The sequence below is a fragment of the Anguilla anguilla genome, chromosome 5 (assembly GCF_013347855.1).
Source record: "Anguilla anguilla isolate fAngAng1 chromosome 5, fAngAng1.pri, whole genome shotgun sequence".
NCBI classification, from domain to species: domain Eukaryota; kingdom Metazoa; phylum Chordata; class Actinopteri; order Anguilliformes; family Anguillidae; genus Anguilla; species Anguilla anguilla.
The window spans coordinates 50,164,412-50,187,427 of record NC_049205.1 but is presented as its reverse complement, the minus strand read 5'-3'; the positions used below and the strand labels follow the sequence as shown (position 1 = coordinate 50,187,427).

The window sequence follows — 23,016 nt, the reverse complement described above, 5'->3', positions numbered from 1 at the left end:
TCTTGCCTGCTTGAGGCCCACAGAGGACTTGGGCCTTTAGAGACGTCTCTCTCTCTCTCTCTCTGTCCAGGCGGCCCATACTCATGAGGCCATCGCTGAGGCGGCCCAGCTGATGAAGGAGGCCGTGGACGACATCATGGTGACTCTGAACGAAGCGGCCAGCGAGGTGGGCATGGTGGGAGGCATGGTGGACTCCATCGCAGAGGCAATGGGCAGGGTGAGTGTGCGTTTGGGGCAGGAGGCTGGGTTAGGTGGGTTTTGGTTAGTTTGGGGTTGAAAAATTCTACTACAGTTTTGTTCAGTAATAGTTGGGTTTCACCTGAAAGCCTATGAGATATTTGTGTACAACCCATTCACCTGTTTGTTGTGTTGGTCGAGAATCTTGTGATTCAATGGTGAGATTAATGAGAGGTCTTCTATGTTTATGGAAACGTATAATCTCAGTCATTTCTGAGTTATTGGAAGTCTGAATGAACCTTGAACCTTGGCTGTCTACTTGGTGATGTTTCACTAACAGCCTTAACATTGAATCAACAGAGGCTACTCTTCACTGGCTTCACAGCAGCAGAAAAAAAGTTATTCTAAAGCCTTAGTTTAATCCAGATCTTTCTTTGAAGCAATATTGGATAAAGTCATATCTACATGTTGATACAACAGAGTCTGAATAAGGTTAAAACAACAACAGTGCAGGCATGAGCAGAGATTGCTGTTTCCATTAGGGACCATCTTTTAAAATAGTTTTGTTACTTTGTACATTGTCAATAATGTTTTTTAGAAAAGGAAAAGATAAGAGCAGCTTTTTTTGAAGTTTATAAATATTACACGTTTAATACAATTTATTCCTCATGCAAACCTGTTTAAATTGGGCTTTCCAGAATCAACAAACACGTTTGAAGTAGACAATGAGTTAAAAAAATGAGTTTTAAAATGATTTGAGTTTTATATTTTTCAATCTCTTTGAGATGTGACCGTTTAGAGACTGAATAATGATCTCAATCCTGTGTTTTACTTCCCCAGTTGGATGAAGGAACGCCTCCAGAACCAGAGGGCTCGTTTGTGGATTATCAAACAACAATGGTGAAATACTCCAAGGCCATTGCTGTCACTGCCCAGGAGATGGTAAGAACTCATACCAAGTACCTTTTAAAAGTGTCATTTTTTGCTAACATTCCAGTTTTGTTCGAAGTGAGGCACAGTGGTGTTGGTGTTCTTGGTGCAGGCACAAGCTCTTATGCTGACATCATCAAAGGAAATTATGTAAATGAAACATAGCATAAAAATAAAAAATGTATATTACTTATCAGTAAGTTTAATTTAGATGAATCCCAGTTCCATATGATCCTCTCAAGTTACCATAGTTAAAGTTATGCTGTCTAGAAGAATATATTGGCTGAGTCACCTATTTGCACTGTCAAGCATTCCTACATTCGTATCTGTAGCACGGTTTCACAGAATTGGGCTCACAGTAGTACAGTAACGATCACTGCTCTTTTTCCAGATGACAAAGTCAGTGACCAGTCCAGAGGAACTGGGGGGTCTGGCTTCACAAGTGACCACAGACTATGGCCAGCTGGCCCTCCAGGGTCGTTTAGCAGCTGCCACAGCAGAGCCAGAGGAGGTGAGACTTGTCTGCTCTCTGCACTGGCACTCATTCTTGATAAAATTGATTTTTGCTACTGCTAAGCCAGTGTAAATATCTTGTTGAAGATGATGTAGTATGCTGCCACAGATATGTATATCTGTTTATATGAATAGCTGCTGAAAAAAAGTATTAGTTGATTAAACTCCTCATAGGGTTGAGTGAATGAGCATTACAAAAAATCATGGAAGTTCTTTTGTGAATGGAGGTAGTAAGTAGAAAGTAGTTTGTAAGTCACTCTGCATAAAATACCATTTTTCTGGAAAAAAAGAATTGGAATGTTTATTTAATTATAATAATTTTATTATTCCTTAACAAGGAAGCTTGTGGGTGTAACATCCGTTGCCTTTGGTCATGTTCTTTATGTTAATCTCAGAATGCATGAAATTGACAAATTTTGGGAGGTTGAACTTTTAATGCTACAAATATAGTTGAATATCTTGTGTCACTATAGAATCTGTGGTACTGCAGATGGTGAATGTACCAGTCTCTGCTTGCAGATTGGGTTCCAGATAAAGACGCGAGTCCAGGAGCTAGGACACGGCTGCATCTTCCTGGTCCAGAAGGCGGGGGCCTTACAGGTCATCCCCACTGACAGTTTTACCAAGAGGGAGCTCATCGAGTGTGCCCGGGCTGTCACTGAGAAGGTGAGCCAGACACAGCGCCTCCCACAGGACAGGAAGACTCGGGAATCACAACTGACATCTGCAGGCAAATCAAATTCAGTTCTCATGGTGGTCAAGTTGTATGATAGTTTTAGTGGATTAATTTTCACGCTAAACATGCAACAAGTCCATTTCCCAAAATAAGTCATTGTGAAATGTTTGTTCACTGTGACATTTTTAACAAACTTCAAGGCCAGAGGAGGCACTCATATATCAAACTGATTAAATTATTTGGGAATTTGGAACAGACGCCAGCATTCAAGTGGGCCTTCAGTAGATAAGTTTGAAGTCCCTGCATTAGAGCCCTGTGACCTTACAGATGTCTCTGGCATCTCCTTACATCTCTGTTTCTACGTGCTGAGCAGATTGGTATCAATAAGCTTCTCCGTCATGTGAATGCAAGGCAAGCTTTTCTGTCAGTCATATTTGCTGAGGACTGTAATTGAGCATAAATGTTGCACGAATGCATTTCCAATCTAAGAACCATTTAATGGGAAGCTTTTCTCTGTGCGCCCTACTGAATAATATATGTTAACGGATGCCGTGGCATAAAATCGATGCATTGAAAAACGAGATGGGTTTAGCATGAAGGCACTGGGATAGTGTCTGAAAGGATGGAAAGGTCACATGGGGAAGAATTGCGATGCCATGGGTTTGCTTCAGCACAGGTCAGTGGTTCAGGTTTACATAGGAACTGTTGTACCCCAGTGCCCCCCCTTGTGTGGAGATAGCATCAATCCTAGGATTGAGATAATGGCCTTTCCAGTTGTGTTTTTCTCTATGGAGGACAGAGACAGATTTTCCATTTTACAGCACTGTGCAGTTCACTTGTCTCATTGATGCATCTTGTAGTGTTTGATTGGACTGATAATGGGTAAAGAGAGTAAGGACTGTCAGGACTTGCTAATTGTGAAATTTAACCTCAGTATGAAGACCTTTTCATGATATTATTTTGAAGCCACAGTCACTCAGCAGCAGTGTATATGACAGTATGCTGATGGCTCAAATGGCCTTGAATTGCATCAATTTTTACGCATTTATATATTATTTTTTATGTCCTTACAAAGTATATACAAAAAAACATACATCCATGAAGCATAATGGAGAGTCTGGCAGAAATTGTTGACTGATGCCATACAGATATATTAAAGACCAACAAGCATTCCCGCTATGCGGCTCAAATGATACGTTGTTGACCTTTATAGTTGAAACCGTATTTACCCCATTGCCCTTATCAGCATGGCCAGGCTTTTAGTCCCCCACACACTGACTGGAAGAGGGAGATTGACTGCAGATGGCAGACATATATTATTGAGCTGTCAAGCTTTATGTGCTCTTAATAGGCGGCTGACCAGCAGTGAAAAGGACTCAGTTGTGTAATGTGACCAATATGTGCATGTTGGTAATATGTGCACCAACAGTCTAAACATTTCACTTCAGTTTGCAACTGATGAATAGTATTTTTGAGGCTGGTATTATCTACTGAGTAAAAAGATGGCTCAGGCACCGCAACATGTCTTGTCTTGTTGATTCGCTGTACAAGTGGATGATTTTCCATTACTCATTTTCTGTATGTTCTTGGTGACATGATAAAAGTTGAAATGAGCTAAATTTGTGACTTCCATCCTTTCAGCTTTTCGATCTGCTCAAGCTTGCGGTTAGCTAGATTGATTTGCATTTCTCTCATTTGCTTTTGGATTGCTTGATTTCTTCCGAGTCTTGTTCCATACCTGAATAATTTTGAGGATTATCGTGTCTGGAGACCCGGACCTCAGAGCTTGCTTGTGTGTTTGGAGTGCTTTACTTGTTCCTGTTTGTAATGTATTTGTGAGAAACTGGTCTTCTGTGAGCGCACCAGTGCACAAATACACAGTCTGTGTAGTTTGGTGTGTCAGACTGATCCAGTGAGTGTATTTGATCAGCTGTCTCAGCTGTAATCATGAACAGTGATAATCTTATTTACACTACTTATGTAGGCAGAGATTGAGTTATGGATGGATTTGAATAAAAACGGTTTTGTTCTCGACTTTGGGCAAAGAATAAAATAGAATTTTTTTAGAAACAGGTCATCACACTTGACACTAGTTAGAGGTGTTCTTTCATTTGAAACGTGTTTAACTAGGCTGCTCTTGAGGGGTTATGCACATTCTCATGACATCTGTTAATTATGGGATGTTCTTTGTCTGGTGCTACCTGTGTTTTTTCATGGGTTGTCCTATTTTTTCCATCTTTTATAAAAGCGTGCAATTCAATCATTTGTATAGTAGGGGTTGTATAAGATTTATCACAAAAGGTTTTGCAGTTGATTGTATGTGAAAGTGCTTGTGTGGGTCAGGTCAGGAGGTTGAACACTGATATAGATGTGAATGTAGAGAACAGTGTAGTATAGTATAATGGGTAAGGAGGAAGGAGTTGGTCTTGTAACTTAAAGGTGCAGGTTTGATTCCCCAGTAGGACACTGCTGTTGTACCATTGGATTGGATACAAATGTAAATGCTATGTAAAATGTTGTGTAAGTCGCTCTGGATAAGAGTGTCTGCTAAATGCCTGTAATGTAATGTAAAGAACAGGACACAGGGTTGCAGTGGCTCAGACCGGAGGTGGCCTCTCTCCCCAGGTCTCCATGGTGCTGTCGGCCCTCCAGGCGGGGAACAAGGGCACGCAGGCCTGCATCACGGCCGCCAGTGCTGTCTCCGGGATCATCGCCGACCTGGACACCACCATCATGTTCGCCTCGGCCGGCACCCTCAACGCAGAGAACGAAGAGTCCTTCGCCGACCACAGGTGAGGCTTGGAACACTGGGGAGGAGTGGCTTGATGGAGTATAAAGATCAACATGATTAGGTTAAGGCTGTTCTTGAAAGGGTCAGTGGGCCTAAGCCCCATGTGTGCTTATGTAAATATAACAAAACAGACCTGAAAGCAAAAGAATAAAGCAGGCTGTGATTGGATGGATTTGGGTTGTGTATGAAAGTCCCTCAGGATGTCTTCTGTCCGAGTTTGACCTGCTTTGTCAGTTTAGTCCAGTGTTGACCCTGGGATTTCATTGCATCCTAATTCTACAGGGAGAACATCCTGAAGACGGCCAAAGCTCTGGTGGAGGACACTAAGATGCTGGTGTCTGGAGCTGCATCCAGTCAGGAAAAACTGGCCCAGGCTGCCCAGTCCTCCGCAAAGACCATCACCCAGCTGACCGACGTGGTCAAGCTGGGGGCCGCCAGCATCGGATCCGACGACCCTGAAACGCAGGTGGGTTTCTCGTAGTGCGGGGGTCTCTTTTCTTTAGCGCTCAGCTAATCTTTAGCACATCTTGATGATTGAAATGAGTTCAATGTTCCTCTTCAGGTGGTTCTAATAAACGCGGTGAAGGATGTTGCCAAGGCTCTGGCCGAGCTGATAGGGGCCACCAAATGTGCTGCGGGAAAGCCTGCCGACGACCCCTCCATGTACCAGCTAAAGAGCGCTGCCAAGGTAGGACACCCTCATTGCCTTGATGACGTGGCCCAACTCGTGCAAACACACTTCAGTACGGGGTACAGGCGGGCGCTCTCCTTCTGAGGATAAAGGAGCAGGGACACCATGTTCCTCTTCAGGTAGCGGTAATGCACCAGTCCTGTTGTAGCTCAAAGTTAGTCGTACAGCACCTGTCCCATTGTAGGTCATAGATAGTTGTACAGCACTAATCCTATTGTAGCTCACAGATAGTGGTACTGCAGCAGTCCTGTTGTAGCACACAAATAATGTTACAGCACCAGTCCTATTGTAGATCATAGACAGTGGTTACTGCTCTTACTCAGAGGACCTACTGCAAGTACCCTGATAGATTTGTGCTCTGCTTTTAGGGCAGACTGACAAATCAAAGCACCTGAGTGCTTCTCCAACTCCCCCCCACCTCCCTTACAACTTCTTATCCCTGAGGTAGATCTGAGATGTATAGCATCACCATAAATCTGTTGATCTAAAATGGCCGAAGTGACAGATCCCCAGCACCCTCTAGGTCCTCTGCCAGATTTTCTCATAGCAGCTCAGTCATCTATTCTGCAGGATCCTCGAGGCAACGGAGGAATACCTGATGTAGAGGTGAACACCGTTCATTTGTAAAGCGGATTTATAGGCACTGGATTCATGTACTTTCAGTCAGTGTGCAGCAACTGTGTGTGTGTATACTGTGTGGCCAGCTTCACCTGTGCCAATGGTACGTTTTTATGAAATCTTGTAATCTGTACCTAGCTGTTCTCCCGGAAGGTGAAAGCAGGAAGAGGGAGCCCTCCTAATTGTTATAAAGACGTTAAAGACGTGCCGGTGAGCGGGCGGATTAAGGCATGCGGTGTGCGTGCGGTACTGTGTCCCCACTCTCCGCCAGAGCAGAATAATCAGCACTCCTCACCTGCACGGTCTAATCCCACTGCAGCTCAGCGACGAGAAGGGCAGGTGCAGTCAGAAAAGAACTCAGTATGTTTTATGATGCTCACTGTATCAAGCACCACAACTGCATCTTATAAGGTTCCCTCCAGCTGGTGATTCCACCTTTCCCTAAAAACATGTATATTAGTCCTGATTAGTCCTGTTTAATATTTAGCTGAATTTTTGTTTTTTTTCATGTGGACTGACCTCAAAATGTTGCTGTAACTTCAGTTTAGTTGCTTGCAGTCACTCAACAGTCGAACTGCAGAGCTGTGCAGTCATTACACCAGAGGGGAGTCCTTCACATGCAACTTTAGTGAGCAAACTTGCATGGTCTGGATTCAGTTACAAGACCAGGGGTGATTTTGCACTGAGAGCAAGTGCTTTAGCCAGGCACAGCACCTGGCATTGTTTTATATGGTTCTGCCAAAGAAAAGCTGCTGCTGGTGGTAACTGTCTGTCATCAATTGGAGGAGGAATGTCCAGTCATAACGGATTTGGTTCAGAATGCCCAGTATTGCATAAGTACTATATCATGAAACATGCCAAATGGTCATTTCTGACAAGACTTCCCCTTTAGTGTTGTAGTTCAGCACCGTTAGGGAGAGTGGTTGGCCTTGTGGTTCCTGCATGCCACTTGACTGAGTGTTTTAACCAACTCCTTTTAATCTTATCAGGTCAATCTCATAACTCATAACAGACTTTCATTCCTGGACCGTGAGCTGATGGTCAAAGGCCTGGCTCCAAATGTTGTGATTTCCTCGATTGTTTTGTGATCCACTTAACCTCCATGTCCCAAGAGAAAAAACCTGCTCCCTTTCAAATCTGTAGATTTCTTATAGGCTTGAGGACCAGAAGCTCAATTCTCCAGTATAAAACGAACCACACAGAAGCACTACACAGAAACTCATCTGAAACAGTTTTACAGTACAACAAGACCCCCCCCCCCCCCCCATAATGCTCTCTCATTGCGCCCCCTGGTGGTGATTAATTCAGATTCTTGCTGTAGAGACTGTACTTTCCAGTCCAGCTGACTTATGTGTATTTGGTGCCCCCTGCTGGCCCAGGTCTGTGATCAGCACACAGGGCCAGCTCTAGCTCTAGCTCTTGCGTCTCAACCAATATCTTCTCCCTAATCCACCCACCCCCGCTCACACACACAGGTGATGGTGACGAACGTGACGTCGCTCCTGAAGACGGTGAAGGCGGTGGAGGACGAGGCCACTCGCGGGACGAGGGCGCTGGAGGCCACCATAGAGTGCATCAAGCAGGAGCTGACTGTAAGGAGCTGTCTAAGTGGACACTTTCAGCAACGGCTTTACTTCAGTAGCCATCCAACTCCTAAACAATTTAAACTCGTCTATTACATTCAGTTAATTTCCATAACCATGTTTGGTCTCATATGATTTTCTCTGATATATTGCCATTTATTGGGCATGGGCTTCTGTGCCACATTTTTTTTAAAAATATCACATACTTATTGAGCACTTCACTCAAAAGGCCAAGTCTGAAAGTGCAGTTTTAAACCTGAAAGGCTTCACACAGCTGCGCTCCTTAAAATGTGTTGAGTCTCTGCCACCAGCTGTACAGTGATCCATACTGCAGCGTGCTTTCTTTATGTCATTTTGTGATTTCAGTGTGGTCAATATGGTGTGAGAGAGCAGCTTGATTAGTTTGTTTTTGTTGCAGTTTTCCTCCAATCCTTACTCTTGGCCCCTCGGGACCAGCAATACAGCAGCTGCAATTAACTAGATCCACCAGACAAGAGAAGCTGTATGCACAATTACAACAGATCTGATAGCATAAATGCATGTGGGATTTACTAGGCTTAGTCATTGTGCTTGTAATGAAGCCCAGAACTTGTTTCATGGAATGATTGTTCTTACATTCCCCAGAAGATAATGTAAACTTGAGAATACAAACATTTATGTCCTGTTGTACTCTGCATCTATGTTCTTTTCTACTCTTCATATACAATCGAAAGCAGTCCAAGGTATGGCAGGGTAATGTATCATAACGGTAATGTTAACCACAGTTGAATTGGTCTGACGGCCAATACAGTGCAAAGCCATCACCTCCTGCCACTTTAGATCATCATAGAATCTGCCCGTTTTCAGGTGTTCCAGTCGAAAGAAGTTCCAGAGAAGTCGACCACGCCGGAGGAGTTCATCCGCATGACAAAGGGCATCACCACGGCGACAGCCAAAGCCGTGGCGGCAGGCAACTCTGCGCGGCAGGAGGACGTGATCTCCACGGCCAACTTGAGCCGGAAGGCCATCTCAGACATGCTGACCACCTGTAAGGTACTGACACAGCCCGAAGGGGAGGGTCCGATGTGCCTGTGTGCTGGGCTTTGAGTTCAGCAGCACCACGCTATGCTGCGCTACACGTATAAGCAAAGCCCATCCTTGTTCAGGTGACCTACAAAGCTTACGTACCTCTATGATATGAGTAATTCAAAGAAGAGGGCGTTTCATGTAATCGGGTTGAGTACCTTGCTCAAGGGAGCTGAATATTCTGTGGCTGTCTGTTGAGTGTTTGGTTAGGGTAATTGTGAGAGCTCTCTCCCTTTTACCCTCCAGCAAGCGGCCTTTCACCAGGAGGTGAACGAGGACGTGCGGAGCCGGGCGCTGACGTACGGGACCGAGTGCACCCATGGCTACATCCAGCTTCTGGAGCACGTGCTGCAGGTGAGGCTGAGCAGGCTCTTCACCCTGACACTTGACCTCAATACGTGTTTGTGTGTTTTTGTGCGGCGTGTTATTTTTCACTGTGTGTGTGAACAGGTTCTGCTGCTGCCCATGTCCATGTGAGTCTGTCTGTCATTTGTAGAGTGTTGTAACATGGTGCAGTGTATTTGTGCGTGTGTGTGTTCAGTGTTGTGTTTGTGTGCCTGAGGGTGTTGACGTGTTCTTTGCCACGTGTGATCAGGTCCTGCAGAAGCCCACGCCGGAACAGAAGCAGCAGCTGGCCGTGTTCTCTAAGCGCGTGGCGGGAGCCGTCACTGAGCTCATCCAGGCAGCAGAGGCCATGAAAGGTGAGGACACGCGTGAGCACACGTGCACCAGCGCAGAGCCAGCCCTCCACAGAAACATCTGCCATTACACAGCACAAAGACCAGCGTTACACGCACAAAGACCTACAACACATAATATCGGAGTGGATCCTTTCCACCAGCTTCAATTCATTATCGCCATCTCTAGAGTTTAATGAAATTTGTTACAATTTTAGGTTTACTTTTATTATGAACTATGGCATAAAATACACAGCATCAATGGGAAGATATTAATACAACATTGACACTGGTTTCACAAAGATTCATCCAATGTGCAAGATGTAAAAAAGAGCATTATCTTGAATACTGAAAAGATATAATTATTTCAATCTCATTTGTATTTGTCTTACAAGTTGAAACCTGTAATGCTATTGCTGGTAGATATTAATTAATAGTTTTCTTCAGATGGCATTTCAGTATTAATGACCATGCTCTCAAGGAAAGAATTAGATCATTACACCGTGACTACAGATTGTTTTATGACTGCAGCAGACAATTAAATGAAAAGAATAATTAGGAGAATGTTTCTCATGTGCTACCAGCTGTGCATCAATCGTCTCGTTTGAGTCGTAATTTCCCTCCCCACTCTATTAATTTATTTGATTGGCAGGTCCCTTTAACCAGGGTTGTCTCCAAGTTTCAATGTGTATTAGCACTCAACTGTCTGCTAATTGAGCCCAGTTTATTGTAATGAGTGTGCATTCAAAGAGCTGTCTTTTTCATTCCTATCACAGAAAACCGACGTCATTATGCCTGTGCATCTAGACCAAATATGGATTTGCATTTTGCTTCAAAGGACCCACATCAAGTGTCCAAAGATTTTTATCAGTTTTTCTCTGTAAAGCTTGTGCCTTTGAATCACTTAAGTAAATGGTTCTGTTGAAGTATGATAGCAGTTTTGGGCTGAAATAGTTTTGGCTACATGTCAGTGCAGTCAGTAATCCGTGTGCTCTGTCGGAGCTCTGAAATATGCCACCCTGTTTCTCTCTCTTGCCTCAGATGGAGGTAAGTTGGAAACACGCCATGTTGTTCTTGAGGATCACCTTTCATTGAGAGGAAGAGGAGAAGGAGAGTGGGGTGGAAATGTATTTCCCCAGGGTCCCCGCGTAATCCATAAAATATAATTCCATCCGTGCCTCCTCACAGGAGTCATCCTTTATAGGCTCTTTGATGTCTATAAAGAGTCACGAGGTGTCCATAAATCAGCGCTTCCATTCGAGCCTTTACCTTAACATAGGGGTGATGGGGAGCATGCATCATCGCAGTGCGGAAATTGAATTTGTGCAATTGCATGTGGATGTTTTTTTCTTCTAGTTTTGTCGTTTTTGTGTTGAAAGCAGCTCTGTGTTGATGCATGTCTGTGGTGACAGTGCACCGTTTCTTGACCATAGTGCATTGTGGGTACTCACCCTGCTTGTTGCTTGATGATGTGTTGGGGCATGTATACATTTCATTTTAATGAATGAAAAACTCTTTAAAATTATAACTGAACATATATACAGGTTGTTATACTCTACAAAAAGACAATAACCAAGCCAAATTACAATGTATAAAGGAAGCATTACCTCTGTTTTTTTCCCTTCACTAACAAGAAGTGCTCACTACATCTCAGTACATGGGCTAACAAACATCACAACTGCAATTTAAGCTAACATTTTTTGTTATTCTAGTTTGAAATGAAATTGAATGTCTCAAAAGTTTATTATAATTAACCAAGACTGTCATTGTCCTGCTGTTCCTGCCTCACTGTTGGCCAGCAGTCTTACCAGTCTGTAGGCCTCTCAAGAGACCTTGTGAGAAAACCAGGTCCAAGTAAAAGCCAATGGCTCTGTACTGGTCTGGTATACTTATACATTCAGAGAAAAGAACTTAATAATTTTATCTACTATGTTCAGTAGGGTAAAAAATTATGCAAAAGCTGCATTTCGGACCTCATTTTCTGAAGCATACAGACGTGTTTTTCCTGTTGCTTTTATATAGTGATCTTTTGGTTTTGGACATGCATGTTGATGCACGGTCTCTGGCGTCTTCGAATGCTGTCCTTCCCTGACAGCAGATCCCCAGCACAAACCTTCGTTTGCAGGGCAAAATAAAACACCATCTCCAGACCTGATGGAAGTTTCCATATAAAGTCAATGGGATGGTCCATAAGTTGATGGAAGTTTGTGGCCAGTTTTTGGACTTCTGATGCTGATGATACTGTGTTGCATTGTGGGTAATGTTTGTGTTCTGGTGGTTCCAGGCACAGAGTGGGTGGATCCAGAAGACCCCACAGTGATCGCTGAAACGGAGCTGCTGGGTGCCGCTGCGTCCATTGAGGCTGCAGCCAAGAAGCTGGAGCAGCTGAAGCCCAGAGCCAAGCCCAAGGTATGAGTCCGCCCTGCTCCACCCACCACTCCACCCCTATTCGTCCAGCTGACCGCTCACCTCTCCACTTCTCACCAATCACCCCTCTGTGTTCGATGCACTCACAGAGCACCCTCTGTTGCCTAGCACCAAATTTCCAATCTCCCATAAAGGAACTCAAGTCAAATACAGAGATTCAGTGACTTTTGCATTCTCAATTATATCAAGCCCAGGGATTCCCCAGACTGAGATCTGGGGACCACTTAGGCCTACTTGAAAAAAGGGGAAAACAGGAAGAAGAAAATAAATAAATAATTAAACAAATAAATAAATAACATAATTAAAAGTTTCAGAAGTCCTTCATTTATATTTCCAGATTTTACTATTTCATAATTTAGGCTTTCAGATTAAGTAAATTTATAGTTTATGCATCCTTGGAAATATCGCCAAATGTTTGTATTGTAATGCAGCACTGTAATGTAATATAATGTAAAATCTACTATATATTGATGTCACAATTTACACATGCTTCCATGTACTAGTGTTAAATTCCCACTTAATTGCAGTTTGTAATTGAATGTTGGGTAAAAGTGCCAAACATTAACTGGATGATTTAGGGTTGCCCAGCAAAGGGTGGTCGTTTTTGGAGAGCCTTGAGATGAATGCTTAGGAGCCCATGGCTTAGGCAGTCACAGAAAAACATCTTCATCTTCCAAGTCTGAAGGGCTGTAGTTCCCAGTCTTTACAATGTCTTAAGGATTGCAAAGACAGTATTGTTTGTTCATCTTTTTGTGCTGTCAAGGATGACTCTGACTAGTCTGCTGTCTGCAAGTTCTGCCTGTTGTTTCTGAGATGGTTTTGGTGTTATTTCTTTGGTCTTTTGCTGAAGGACATCTTTAATGTTCTATGAATCGGGAAAACAGTGTTGTGCATTGTAGAAAATTTGATTACCTGAAAAATATTTATTTGCCTGATAATGAATTTGAATGAAAGTGTGGAAGAGACAAGCACAGTGGTTTGAGGCTTTGGCCGGGCGACCTGTGGAGCATAGGATATTTGCTATCAACTGGCTCCCATTTGTCTGTTTGCTATGACACTGCCTTAAGTTACATTGGAGGACAGTGCAGTGCGTTTACACGTACCAGTGCCTTTGCGCACATAGGCATATGTGTAAATGTGGGTGTTGTGTGTGCTTGATTGCTTGCGTGTGCAGTTGTGACTGTGCGCTTGTGCGTACAGTTGTATGTGTTCATGGGTGCCTGCATGTTTACCCATGTGTTTGCACATACCTGTTTGTGTGTACATAAGCGAGTGTATACATGTGTGCGCATATGTGGTCGAAATCTTATGCGTGCCTTGTGGCTGCGCCAGCGTGTATATGTTTAACCTGTGACAGAAAGCCAGATGGCTGTCTGACGAAGAAGCTCAACTGCGCATTGAGTTGCAAGGCTGCAGAACTGGTGTAATGATTTCCCATCTTCATTCACACTACACTACGCTGTACTTGCATTGTTCTTTTTGTTAGCCACGCCTATTCACCTGGTTGTAGCTGAACGAAAAGGAAGCAGAGTTTTGGAACGTCTTCATCACTGAGCATTCCTTTTGTTTCTGACAAACGTGATTGGTTGTCAGGTCTCCGTGTGTCTCGGTTCAGGCAGTTTGCCAGGGCTGGATCTTACAGCATAGCATGGGTGTCTCAGCAGTGGTGGCTCGCCTAGCTCTATTCTGCTGCTCTTACTTTGTCTCAACGGTGGAAGTTTCTAGAAAAGGCTCTGTCGTACACATCAGGAGTGTCGTTATTCTAGCGAAGGGAGTAGACGTGCGGGTTTGTTGCTGAAACAGAAACGACGACTGTGTCTGAACACAGTTCAGAGTATTGGGGGCCTCCCCCCTACGCTCCTCCACCTGCGATGACTCCCTCACCCCCCTCCTCGTTTCGCATCCCTGGTGTCAGGCTAGTCCCAGCATGCCCCCTCTGTGGTCGTACTGTTGAGCCAGTTTATTCCCGGAAGCCTCAGATGCAGGGCTCTGTCTGATATGTTTGATATATTAGGTTGTTATTCAGTCCAACTATATATCAAACATATTCCTACAGTGTCCCGCCTTGTCTCCAGACGTGTTTTTTGTGTGTGCTGTTGTGACGTGTTCTGTGGTGACGGACGCACATTGAGAGATGAAGCAGGAATGCTTTCTGGTCGTTCTTGTGTTTTTGGTGTTTGCCGTTTGTTCACTTTTTAGTTCGCTTATTTTACTTTGCAGAGCACGGACTTACTGTCCTGCAGCACAGTGCTAAATATTTTGGTTGGCGTTTCTAAGTGGGTTTTTTTCCTATGTTTTGGTGTTAATTGAGGATGTGTGAGAAATTTTCGCACTTAGCTGAAAGTTAAATTGCAGTTCTAATTCTACAGTCACAAGATGGCTTCATTCCATTATCATATCATCTTATTTGCTAAAGTTTGGGATTCTCAGAATGCATTCATAGACTGAGGATAGCAAGAATGAATGCAATTGTCAGATTTATCATGTGCTATATAAACTAAACTGCATTTAGTTTGTATAGCATTCTGCTTACAAGAATCTGGGAATGCAAGTACCAGCATGGTTTTACACACACTGTATATTTATTCATTTTTTTAAATCATGCCACAGATTAATTGACACAGAGATGGACTGTACATGCTAATGGAGAATAGCAACAGGAGTATAGCGAGCAAGCTTTTGTAGGAGTATATCATCAGCACTGTACCTTAACCTGGCATGTCCTTCTGTGTTCTTCAAAAGGCAGAGGGAGTCTTTCATTTAGAAACTGAGAAGAGTTTCCAGAGTTTTGTCAATTGTCTGGAAACTTTTATTGCCTTCTTCCTGTCTGTGATTTAACAGACATAATTCTGGAGATGTCATCTGCACACTGAATATCCATCTATATCCTAAGCTATTGGTTCTCAAAACTTTTATGCCTGTGGACCGGCAAATCTGAGTCTCAAAATCTCTGGGACTGCCACACAACATCCTGCATTTCATTATGACTGACTGTAGTTGCTGGGGACTGGTGGTCCAGTCTTTGGGAACCATGGCCCTAAGCGATCAACTCTGCCAGAGGGGTTATCACAGCAATGGCAGTCACCTTTAGAGTGCATGCACAGATGCTGAATGTCACTGCACTCCTATTGTATGTTAAACAGGCTGCTCTTCACATATTGGCTCTCTGTTGCTGGACCTGGTCCTGCTGTGAACTCTGACCCCCTGTCTCTTACTCACAGCAGGCAGACGAGACCCTGGACTTTGAGGAGCAGATCCTGGAGGCTGCCAAGTCCATCGCCGCGGCGACCAGTGCCCTGGTGAAGTCGGCGTCTGCCGCGCAGAGAGAGTTGGTGGCGCAGGGCAAGGTAAGATCAGTGTGAGGGTACTGCTTCACGGTGAGGGAGATTCTTACATCAAGTTTATCTACATATCTGTGTATGTCACAGCTGATAGGAGTCCATTTGACAAATCTGCACTGTGTTTATCATTGTGAGGATGAGTTGGTTTATTACAGCGTGGGAAGTCACCAAATGTATTATGAGAAAGAGATACTGAGGGTTTATTATGTATGAGTCGCATCAGGTTTATCACAGTGAGAAATATTGAGAGGCTGTCTAAGAAGAGGGGAACAGATAAAGGAAAGAATGTCACTCAGTGTTTGGGAGGTGTGATGCAATGTGTGTCTGTCTCCACCAGGTGGGGTTGATCCCTGCAAACGCTGTGGATGACGGACAGTGGTCCCAGGGCCTCATCTCAGCGGTGAGTCTCAATGGTTAATCAATCTCTAATCCCTTCCTAACAGGGGGAAAAGGAACCAATAAAGAACTGTGCAGATTGTACTGGGTGGACTTATAAGCCACTTGGGGTATACATCCTGAGTACTAGAAACTCCTTCAACACAATTTTTTCTGTGATTCTTGCTAGAGCACACTTGCAGTAATGGAATGGAGTACAGCATTTAAAAGTCAAATAGGGCTGTTGCCTGAAAACTGACTACTTGTCCTTAAAGTGCAGTTATTATAAGCCAAATTGTAAGTTTCTACTTCCTACCCTCCCTAGATCTAAAACATTCCTATTTGTAGTTGGATTGGAACTCTTAAAATCACATATTAAAATGACAAATTATGTTATTGCCTTTTAGCTTACTCTGCTCTAGTGGTTTTGGTTTTTGTAGTTATTTGCTCAGGATATTAGCCATGAATAACAGCACCTTGCATATTGAAATGGCGCATTCTCTAGGACTAAAAGGTATTTGTAAATGAAATCACAGGGAATAATTTAAGGTGGATTTTTCGAACGGGTTCAATGTGGACAAACTAGTTGCTTATCTTCCATATGGCCACCCATATGCTGTGCTGTGTTTTTGCATCGTTGCTGGGGCACCTTTATAAAGCCTGCCTTGTCTCCCTCACCAAGGCCCGCATGGTGGCGGCCGCTACCAGCAGCCTGTGCGAGTCGGCCAACGCCTCGGTCCAGGGCCACGCCAGCGAGGAGAAGCTCATCTCCTCCGCCAAGCAGGTGGCCGCCTCCACCGCCCAGCTCCTGGTGGCCTGCAAGGTCAAGGCCGACCAGGACTCCGAGGCCATGAGGAGGCTACAGGTGCGAGCGCTAAGCACCCACACACTTACACCCGTCAGCACGTAACCAAACCTGCAGCATTTGCAGTGTGGGTAGGCTCCCAAAAATGACTTGCATTCGCAACTGCCATCTTTACCAAACAAAATGCGTGCATTTAAAGGTTAATATGAGTAGTAGCAGCACTGCAGAAAGGATAATTAACACAGAGTTTGTTGGGCTGTAATTATCTGTGCTGTTTTATTGTGGTTAAAGTTCCCAGGGACTTCTGTCAGGGTGAATGATTCAAAGCCCACACCTGTGTGAATGACATTTATGTGTAGTCTTTTGATGTGATGGTGTCATTATGTGTAATGTGTAATCCCATCAGTATGTGTAAGTACCACTTACCCAAGGCAAAAGCATACAGTATAGTAATGATGACCAATGGCTATAAATCTCTGGTAATGAGCAGAGTGGTGTTCAGTACCATACAGTAGGTACTTTTTGTCTCAGGAATTAAAGGACACTAGGTGCAGGCAGCCCCTCAGGGCTTCTCAGTAGACACAAGCTCACATGTGGTGCTGTTAGCCTCGTGTCCTGAGTGTGAGGCATTGAGACATGGCTAACTGACTGCTCCGCTCCGGAAGGCTGCCGGAAACGCCGTGAAGCGGGCATCGGATAACCTGGTGAGGGCCGCGCAGAAGGCCGCCTTCGACAAGGCCGACGACGACAACGTGGTGGTGAAGACCAAATTTGTGGGCGGGATTGCTCAGGTAAGAGGCTATCCCAGTGCAGCTGTGTAAAATGACACGGATAGGAAATTCACCGGTCACTGCAGGCGTAATTCGGTCATGAAAATGAACGGCCTTATAAACTGTTGTGTACAATGAAGGCAAGCTTCCGTGGTTAAATGAGACACAGACTGTGGTTTATCAGCTATTCACAGCTGTACCAACATACTGCAAAGTTCTTTGAAAAGCCTCAAATTGCAGTGTCGCCAAAGGGTCTTATCTGTTCTCTTTTGATCAACATCCAAATTTGTGGTCATTGACGGGAAGCAGAGGTTTGCAGGCATGTTTAGCCCTCAAGCTCTGTGTTCAGAGTGGAAGATTCAACAACAGAGAGCCCATCCAGTGTGCATGTGTGTGTGTGTTAGTGTGTGTGCGTGCTACTGTGTGTATCAGCTTGTGTTTGCAGCTGTGCATTTGTTGATCTATGTGTGTCGGTTTGTGAATGTATGAGGTTTTGTTTGTGTGCGTCTCATTTTGTCTTTGTTAAAAAACAGGGTTTCCTGCTAGCTCTGTTTACAAAGGCCTTTCTTACTGTTAAGTGGACAAGCTATAATCTGTTACATCCTTTATGAATATCTACAAGACTTCTTTTTGTCTAGGGCTAAAATTGACTTACGGAATGCAATTTCTGTTTAATGGTTCATATGGGTATTATAGATTGGTTTATTGGCATCTGTAGGTCTCCCTTCTAAAGCTCTTGCATTTTGTGCTCTGTGACCTTAAAATGTTTGCAAGACTCCATTGCACAACAGATTAGTTCATTGGTTTTGTGTAGATTCTCATCCGTGTTTAGTCTGCAATATACCACTGGGGGGGGGGGGGGGAGGAGGGAGGAGGGAGGGGGGGGGCGGAGTTTGGCTGACCCCATTGGGTGTGGTCTCCAGATCATCGCTGCGCAGGAGGAGATGCTGCGGAAGGAGCGGGAGCTGGAGGAGGCGCGGAAGAAGCTGGCGCAGATCAGGCAGCAGCAGTACAAGTTCCTGCCCAGCGAGCTGCGGGAGGACGAGAACTGAGCCCAGATCTCTCAGCAGGACAGGGCCCGGCACCGCCGTGCAGCAGCGTGTGTGTCTGGGTGTGTCTGTCTGTGCGCACGCACTGCTAGCGCCCATGCTAAACTCATTCAGTGGAATTAGTTACTCATTAAACAAGCGAGCAAGCTCATGAAAACTTGCGCTTATACCTGAACACAAGTTCACACTTCTAAAACACATTATTTTACACACCTCTCTCACCCCACACACACACACACACACACACACACACGCACGCACGTACACACACACACGCACACACTGCATATACCTGAAATGACACATGGGCTCACACACTACACACGATCACGCACATGCGCAAACGCGTGCACAGACCCACGCACATACGCTCTGCTCATGTTCTTTTTTTGTCATTGTGACAGAGGCGGAGGATTACTGCTTTTAGCCTGTTATGGAGGCCTCTGTCCCGGCCTTAGTGTTCCATCAGCCTGAGCTAACAAAACATCGCCAACGACTATGGACAGGGTACGCCGGCCTTAAAAAAAAAAAAAAAGCATCCTTATATGATATCCCCAACTTATCACTGGGAAAATATCCCTGTCAATACAATGCGAAATATGAAACTAATGAATTCAGTGGCTAGCGAATATAGTCTTTTCTTACATTTTTAATGTAAGGAATCATTGTGTTCTTCCTCTTAACAAGCAGAGATGATAAGCTTGATTGACCGGGTACATAGAAGTATGTGGGCACAGGCCCATGTACATTGACAATATCAGACATGTGATATAGACCTTATTAATAGAAGGGATATGAATTTATTGAAGGTATTTTCTGGATGATTCGGTTGTTCCTCGGAGTCTTGCAGTTAGTTTGAAGTCTTGGATTTCTCTGTAGACCTGGAACCCACTCTGTTGCACTAAGCGCAATGCAAATCTGTGATATCAAAATGGTTTTCCTTTGCTAGGCAGTTGTGTAAATGCTTCTAGATGTAATTACTGCACCACTATCAGTAGCTTCAAAAAGGTACCACATTAATTCTTGTGAATCTCTTCTTTTTCTGTTTGTCAAAACGCAATGCAGACCACAAACACGTCTCTGTGCACTGGAGAGCACCGTACTATCACCTACCTGCAATCTTGAGCCATTTCAGAGGGCTCATTGCTGTTAATGACATATATAATCACCTTTCATCTGGATGTGGAACCCCTGTGAATGTTTAACTTTCCAGCCATTAGGGGTCGAAACATTAATTCACTGTATTTCACTGGAGACACTGAAGTTTCGCTTTTCTTTAGCTCTCTAGGCTTTGAGCACATTTTGCAGAAAAGATCTTCTCTCTGTGTCATATTTTTACACTACCTTTACAGTTCTAATGATGCTCTCACAGCATGTGCTGCACACTAAAAAAATCTTTTTCCACAACCTGCTGTCTGTATTGAGCCATATATTGTGTAGTTTAGACTGAACTACACAATGCAGTATGGCGAATGGGGCACTTAATGTGTAACACAGTGACTTATTTGGGTTGCAGGTGTAGGTCTAATGCTTTTAGACTGTAGGCAAGGACACAACAAGCCTTGCTTCCTGTTCCCTCATGCACTCTACAAGCACTACATATCAAGAAGGCTGAAAACTTCTGCAGTTAAATATGAATAAATGCAAATAATGTATGAAGCAAAAAATGTACAGAATGTTTGCTGTGTGAAATACTTAGCTTTGTCATGTGTGGAGAAAATGAAAGTCTCTCTAATGAGGGGGAAATGAGACCAAGTTGTAGCTTCAAGACATACCCTAGTCTGACACCCCCTCCCCCAGTCCCCCACCAAAAAGTAAATTAACATACTAAATACTAAGAAAAGTCCGTTATTTCACAACACTGCTACACAGCTCCTGTGTTTATGAATTTAAAGGGCCACAATTGCTCATGGCAGATGACCTGCAATCTCACTTCTGTCTGAAGTGTGGAAAATCTGTGCATTATATTGAGTAATCTAAATGCCAACTTTAATGCCTGTGGGACTGGTATTCCTTCCTTAGTGAAAGAGTGCACTCTGTGATTTACATTTTGGTTCCATTCCCATTGGTTTTTCCTCCATGTAAAGGTACTGAAGTTTCTTGAGAATCAATGTTGAATAAACAGTCCAAGCAACTCAATGGAAGGAGCTTCTTTACACTTTCTGACAGCATCACACCTGAGTCCTACTCTCCTGCGTGACTTGACATAATGAATGCCTGTGCATTTGCGTGCCTTCATGTGCAGTTAATGTAAAGGGGAATAGCCATTAATAGCAGCAAGCTTTTGATGGCAAGTTCTACCAGTTAAATGGAAACGTTTCCAAGTCGGGCTGAGTAATTGTAAGTGAGGAGACTTGTCGGCGGCCTTGTTTACAGCTCATAGGCTCCTATTCTGCTATTCATAAGCTTTCGTGGACTAATACATGGAAGACACCTCGTACTTTGCGCATTGCAGATGCTGTAGGATGCACTGATGTTTTTTGTTTTTTTTAAGCTCTGCACACACAGTAAATATTACCTTCTGTTTGGAGCTACCCTGTCTTTCTGCTTTTACCTATGTTGTGTATTGAGAGCAACAAAAAATGTATCCAACCTTCTATTTTTGATGATTAAGTTTATTCTCTGTATGTAGTGCGACTCTTGGCATTATTACACTTGGTCTTTTTTTAAACACATCTGTCCGTGTCCATGTAGCCTCCCACAATCACCACCTTAGTTTCTGGCCCAATCTGGTCTGTGTAGCATATTAGTGCCTTAGTCTTTTGCCCACTCAGCATCTGGTGTGATGTCACTGATTTGCCCCTTTCCTCAAGGGGGTGAATGTAACCCTGTTAGTTCTTTCACATGTAGTACCTATATTTTCATCTTTGAACTTCCATGCTTCTGTGTTCTGATAGCATTAGCTGGTGGGTGCATCCATGGCCCTCTACTTCACATGTAGCATGCCCTGGTGGGCACAATCATGCTTCTGTACTTTGCTTGTTGCATTGCCTGGTGGGCATCTCCATGGTCCTTTAATCCACCTGTTCCATTGCTTTAATGGGCAGTGATGTACCATTCAGTTAAGACATGGTGTATAAAAACTACAATATCAACACATTTTGTACTGCATTCCATGAGCCTGTGCCAAGATGCTATTGAACTAATGACAGATAACGTGTTATTCTGTCTCAGAGTTAATGTATGTTAAAAGTATATCTCAGAGATGGGACTGATTGACTTGTTTTATCAGTTTTCTTTAAGCCACTATGAATGGAGATTTTTTCTAAATGATAAATAATGAAGATTAAAATACAAAAGTCTGTTGTTGACACTGTTTAGTGTGATGTATTGCGGAAAAATAACTTGTACCTTTGTTTGAATTTAAATGTGTGTTTTCCCTTAACAGACTAAAGTAGTTAGGTGAGAATGATAAAACTACAGACATGAAGTGAAGCTGTATGTATACTATTTATCTAGCCACTCTGATGCACATACATACACAAAAATAAAACAAATATTTTTTGTATTCACTGAAAATAAAGAATTTCAAAGTACAAGTACAGTTTGGTTTGTTTTGCTGTGACTACTGATGTATGCCTCTACACAAAGCCTACATATGTCATTCACAGGCCTGGTTAGCATAGACTTGTCTGGATCTGGTGTGGAAGATTCAAGGACCTTTTTGTTTTAACACTGCAGAACTGCCTCACAGGCTGCTTTGACAATACAGATTACGCAAATGCGTCTGAGAGAGAAATGTTTTTTTTATGACTGCCAATATGTATATGGCTCCGCTAATGTGGTTGTTTAGTGTATACATACTGTATTTTCAAGCATTTAAGGTGTTTTCTTTAGTGCAGTAATCGCATATCCAATAGGTGTCAGTATTGCGCTCTTTGACAGAAGTGTTGTTTGTGGTTTTGTAACTTTGTTGTGGACAGAAAAGCGCAATTCAATAAGTAAGGGCTTGGTATTGTTGTTTAATAAATTTAGAGGAAAAAAAGGAGCCAGTGTTGAGGAGAATTAAATAGCCTCCAAGTTTGATTTCAAGTCACCACTTTGTCATGATGCAAACGTTTCCAGGAGGTGTCTGCTTGTAGCACATGCACTGTGATTCTGGTTTCCCAGTTAATATAGATCATGACATAGGTGGCTACTAAAATGACAGTTGGCTTATAAAATTACATAGCCAAATTGGGAATCAAATGTTAAATCCGCTCCACAAAGGTTAACTCAATCTTCCTGGATCTGCCTCAAAAAACAAAACAAAAAAAACATTGATTCTCAAGCCTGATTTGATTAGTTTACATCAGAGGTTGCCAAGTTATGGCTTGGTGAGGTGGCATAACCAATACCTATAGAGCACTAACAGAGTTGGGCACTTTTCAGGGTTTCCTACATGAATAATAAAGTGACAAAAGACTCAGCCCTTAAGAACATCTTCAAGAACTTCAGTACCTTCTGACTTCACGGTCTTAACTGGACAAGTAGCTACAAAGAATTCGGAAACCAGACATTCCAGTCAAAAACCGGCCATCTGCCAATC

The 23,016-nt window shown here is 43.5% G+C and overlaps 1 protein-coding gene across 5 annotated transcripts in view; it reads left to right on the top strand.

Moving 5' to 3' along the window:
* The window catches only part of LOC118227671 (talin-2), a 114,975-nt gene extending 92,948 nt beyond the window's left edge, over positions 1 to 22,027 (top strand). For 2 of the 5 annotated variants that reach the window (XM_035418414.1, XM_035418415.1), the window contains 19 exons: positions 71 to 217; positions 1,018 to 1,119; positions 1,499 to 1,618; positions 2,140 to 2,286; positions 4,922 to 5,088; positions 5,370 to 5,553; positions 5,650 to 5,775; positions 6,535 to 6,606; positions 7,872 to 7,988; positions 8,826 to 9,011; positions 9,291 to 9,398; positions 9,640 to 9,745; positions 10,763 to 10,768; positions 12,006 to 12,130; positions 15,370 to 15,495; positions 15,827 to 15,889; positions 16,547 to 16,729; positions 17,335 to 17,460; positions 18,363 to 22,027. In XM_035418414.1, coding sequence (XP_035274305.1) covers positions 71 to 217; positions 1,018 to 1,119; positions 1,499 to 1,618; positions 2,140 to 2,286; positions 4,922 to 5,088; positions 5,370 to 5,553; positions 5,650 to 5,775; positions 6,535 to 6,606; positions 7,872 to 7,988; positions 8,826 to 9,011; positions 9,291 to 9,398; positions 9,640 to 9,745; positions 10,763 to 10,768; positions 12,006 to 12,130; positions 15,370 to 15,495; positions 15,827 to 15,889; positions 16,547 to 16,729; positions 17,335 to 17,460; positions 18,363 to 18,491 — 2,340 coding nt within the window. In that variant the 3' untranslated portion in view covers positions 18,492 to 22,027. The remainder of the gene's footprint in view (positions 1 to 70; positions 218 to 1,017; positions 1,120 to 1,498; positions 1,619 to 2,139; positions 2,287 to 4,921; positions 5,089 to 5,369; positions 5,554 to 5,649; positions 5,776 to 6,534; positions 6,607 to 7,871; positions 7,989 to 8,825; positions 9,012 to 9,290; positions 9,399 to 9,639; positions 9,746 to 10,762; positions 10,769 to 12,005; positions 12,131 to 15,369; positions 15,496 to 15,826; positions 15,890 to 16,546; positions 16,730 to 17,334; positions 17,461 to 18,362) is intronic. The other 3 variants (XM_035418416.1, XM_035418417.1, XM_035418418.1) reach the window with 3 other exon arrangements.
* The last annotated feature ends 989 nt before the right edge of the window (positions 22,028 to 23,016 follow it).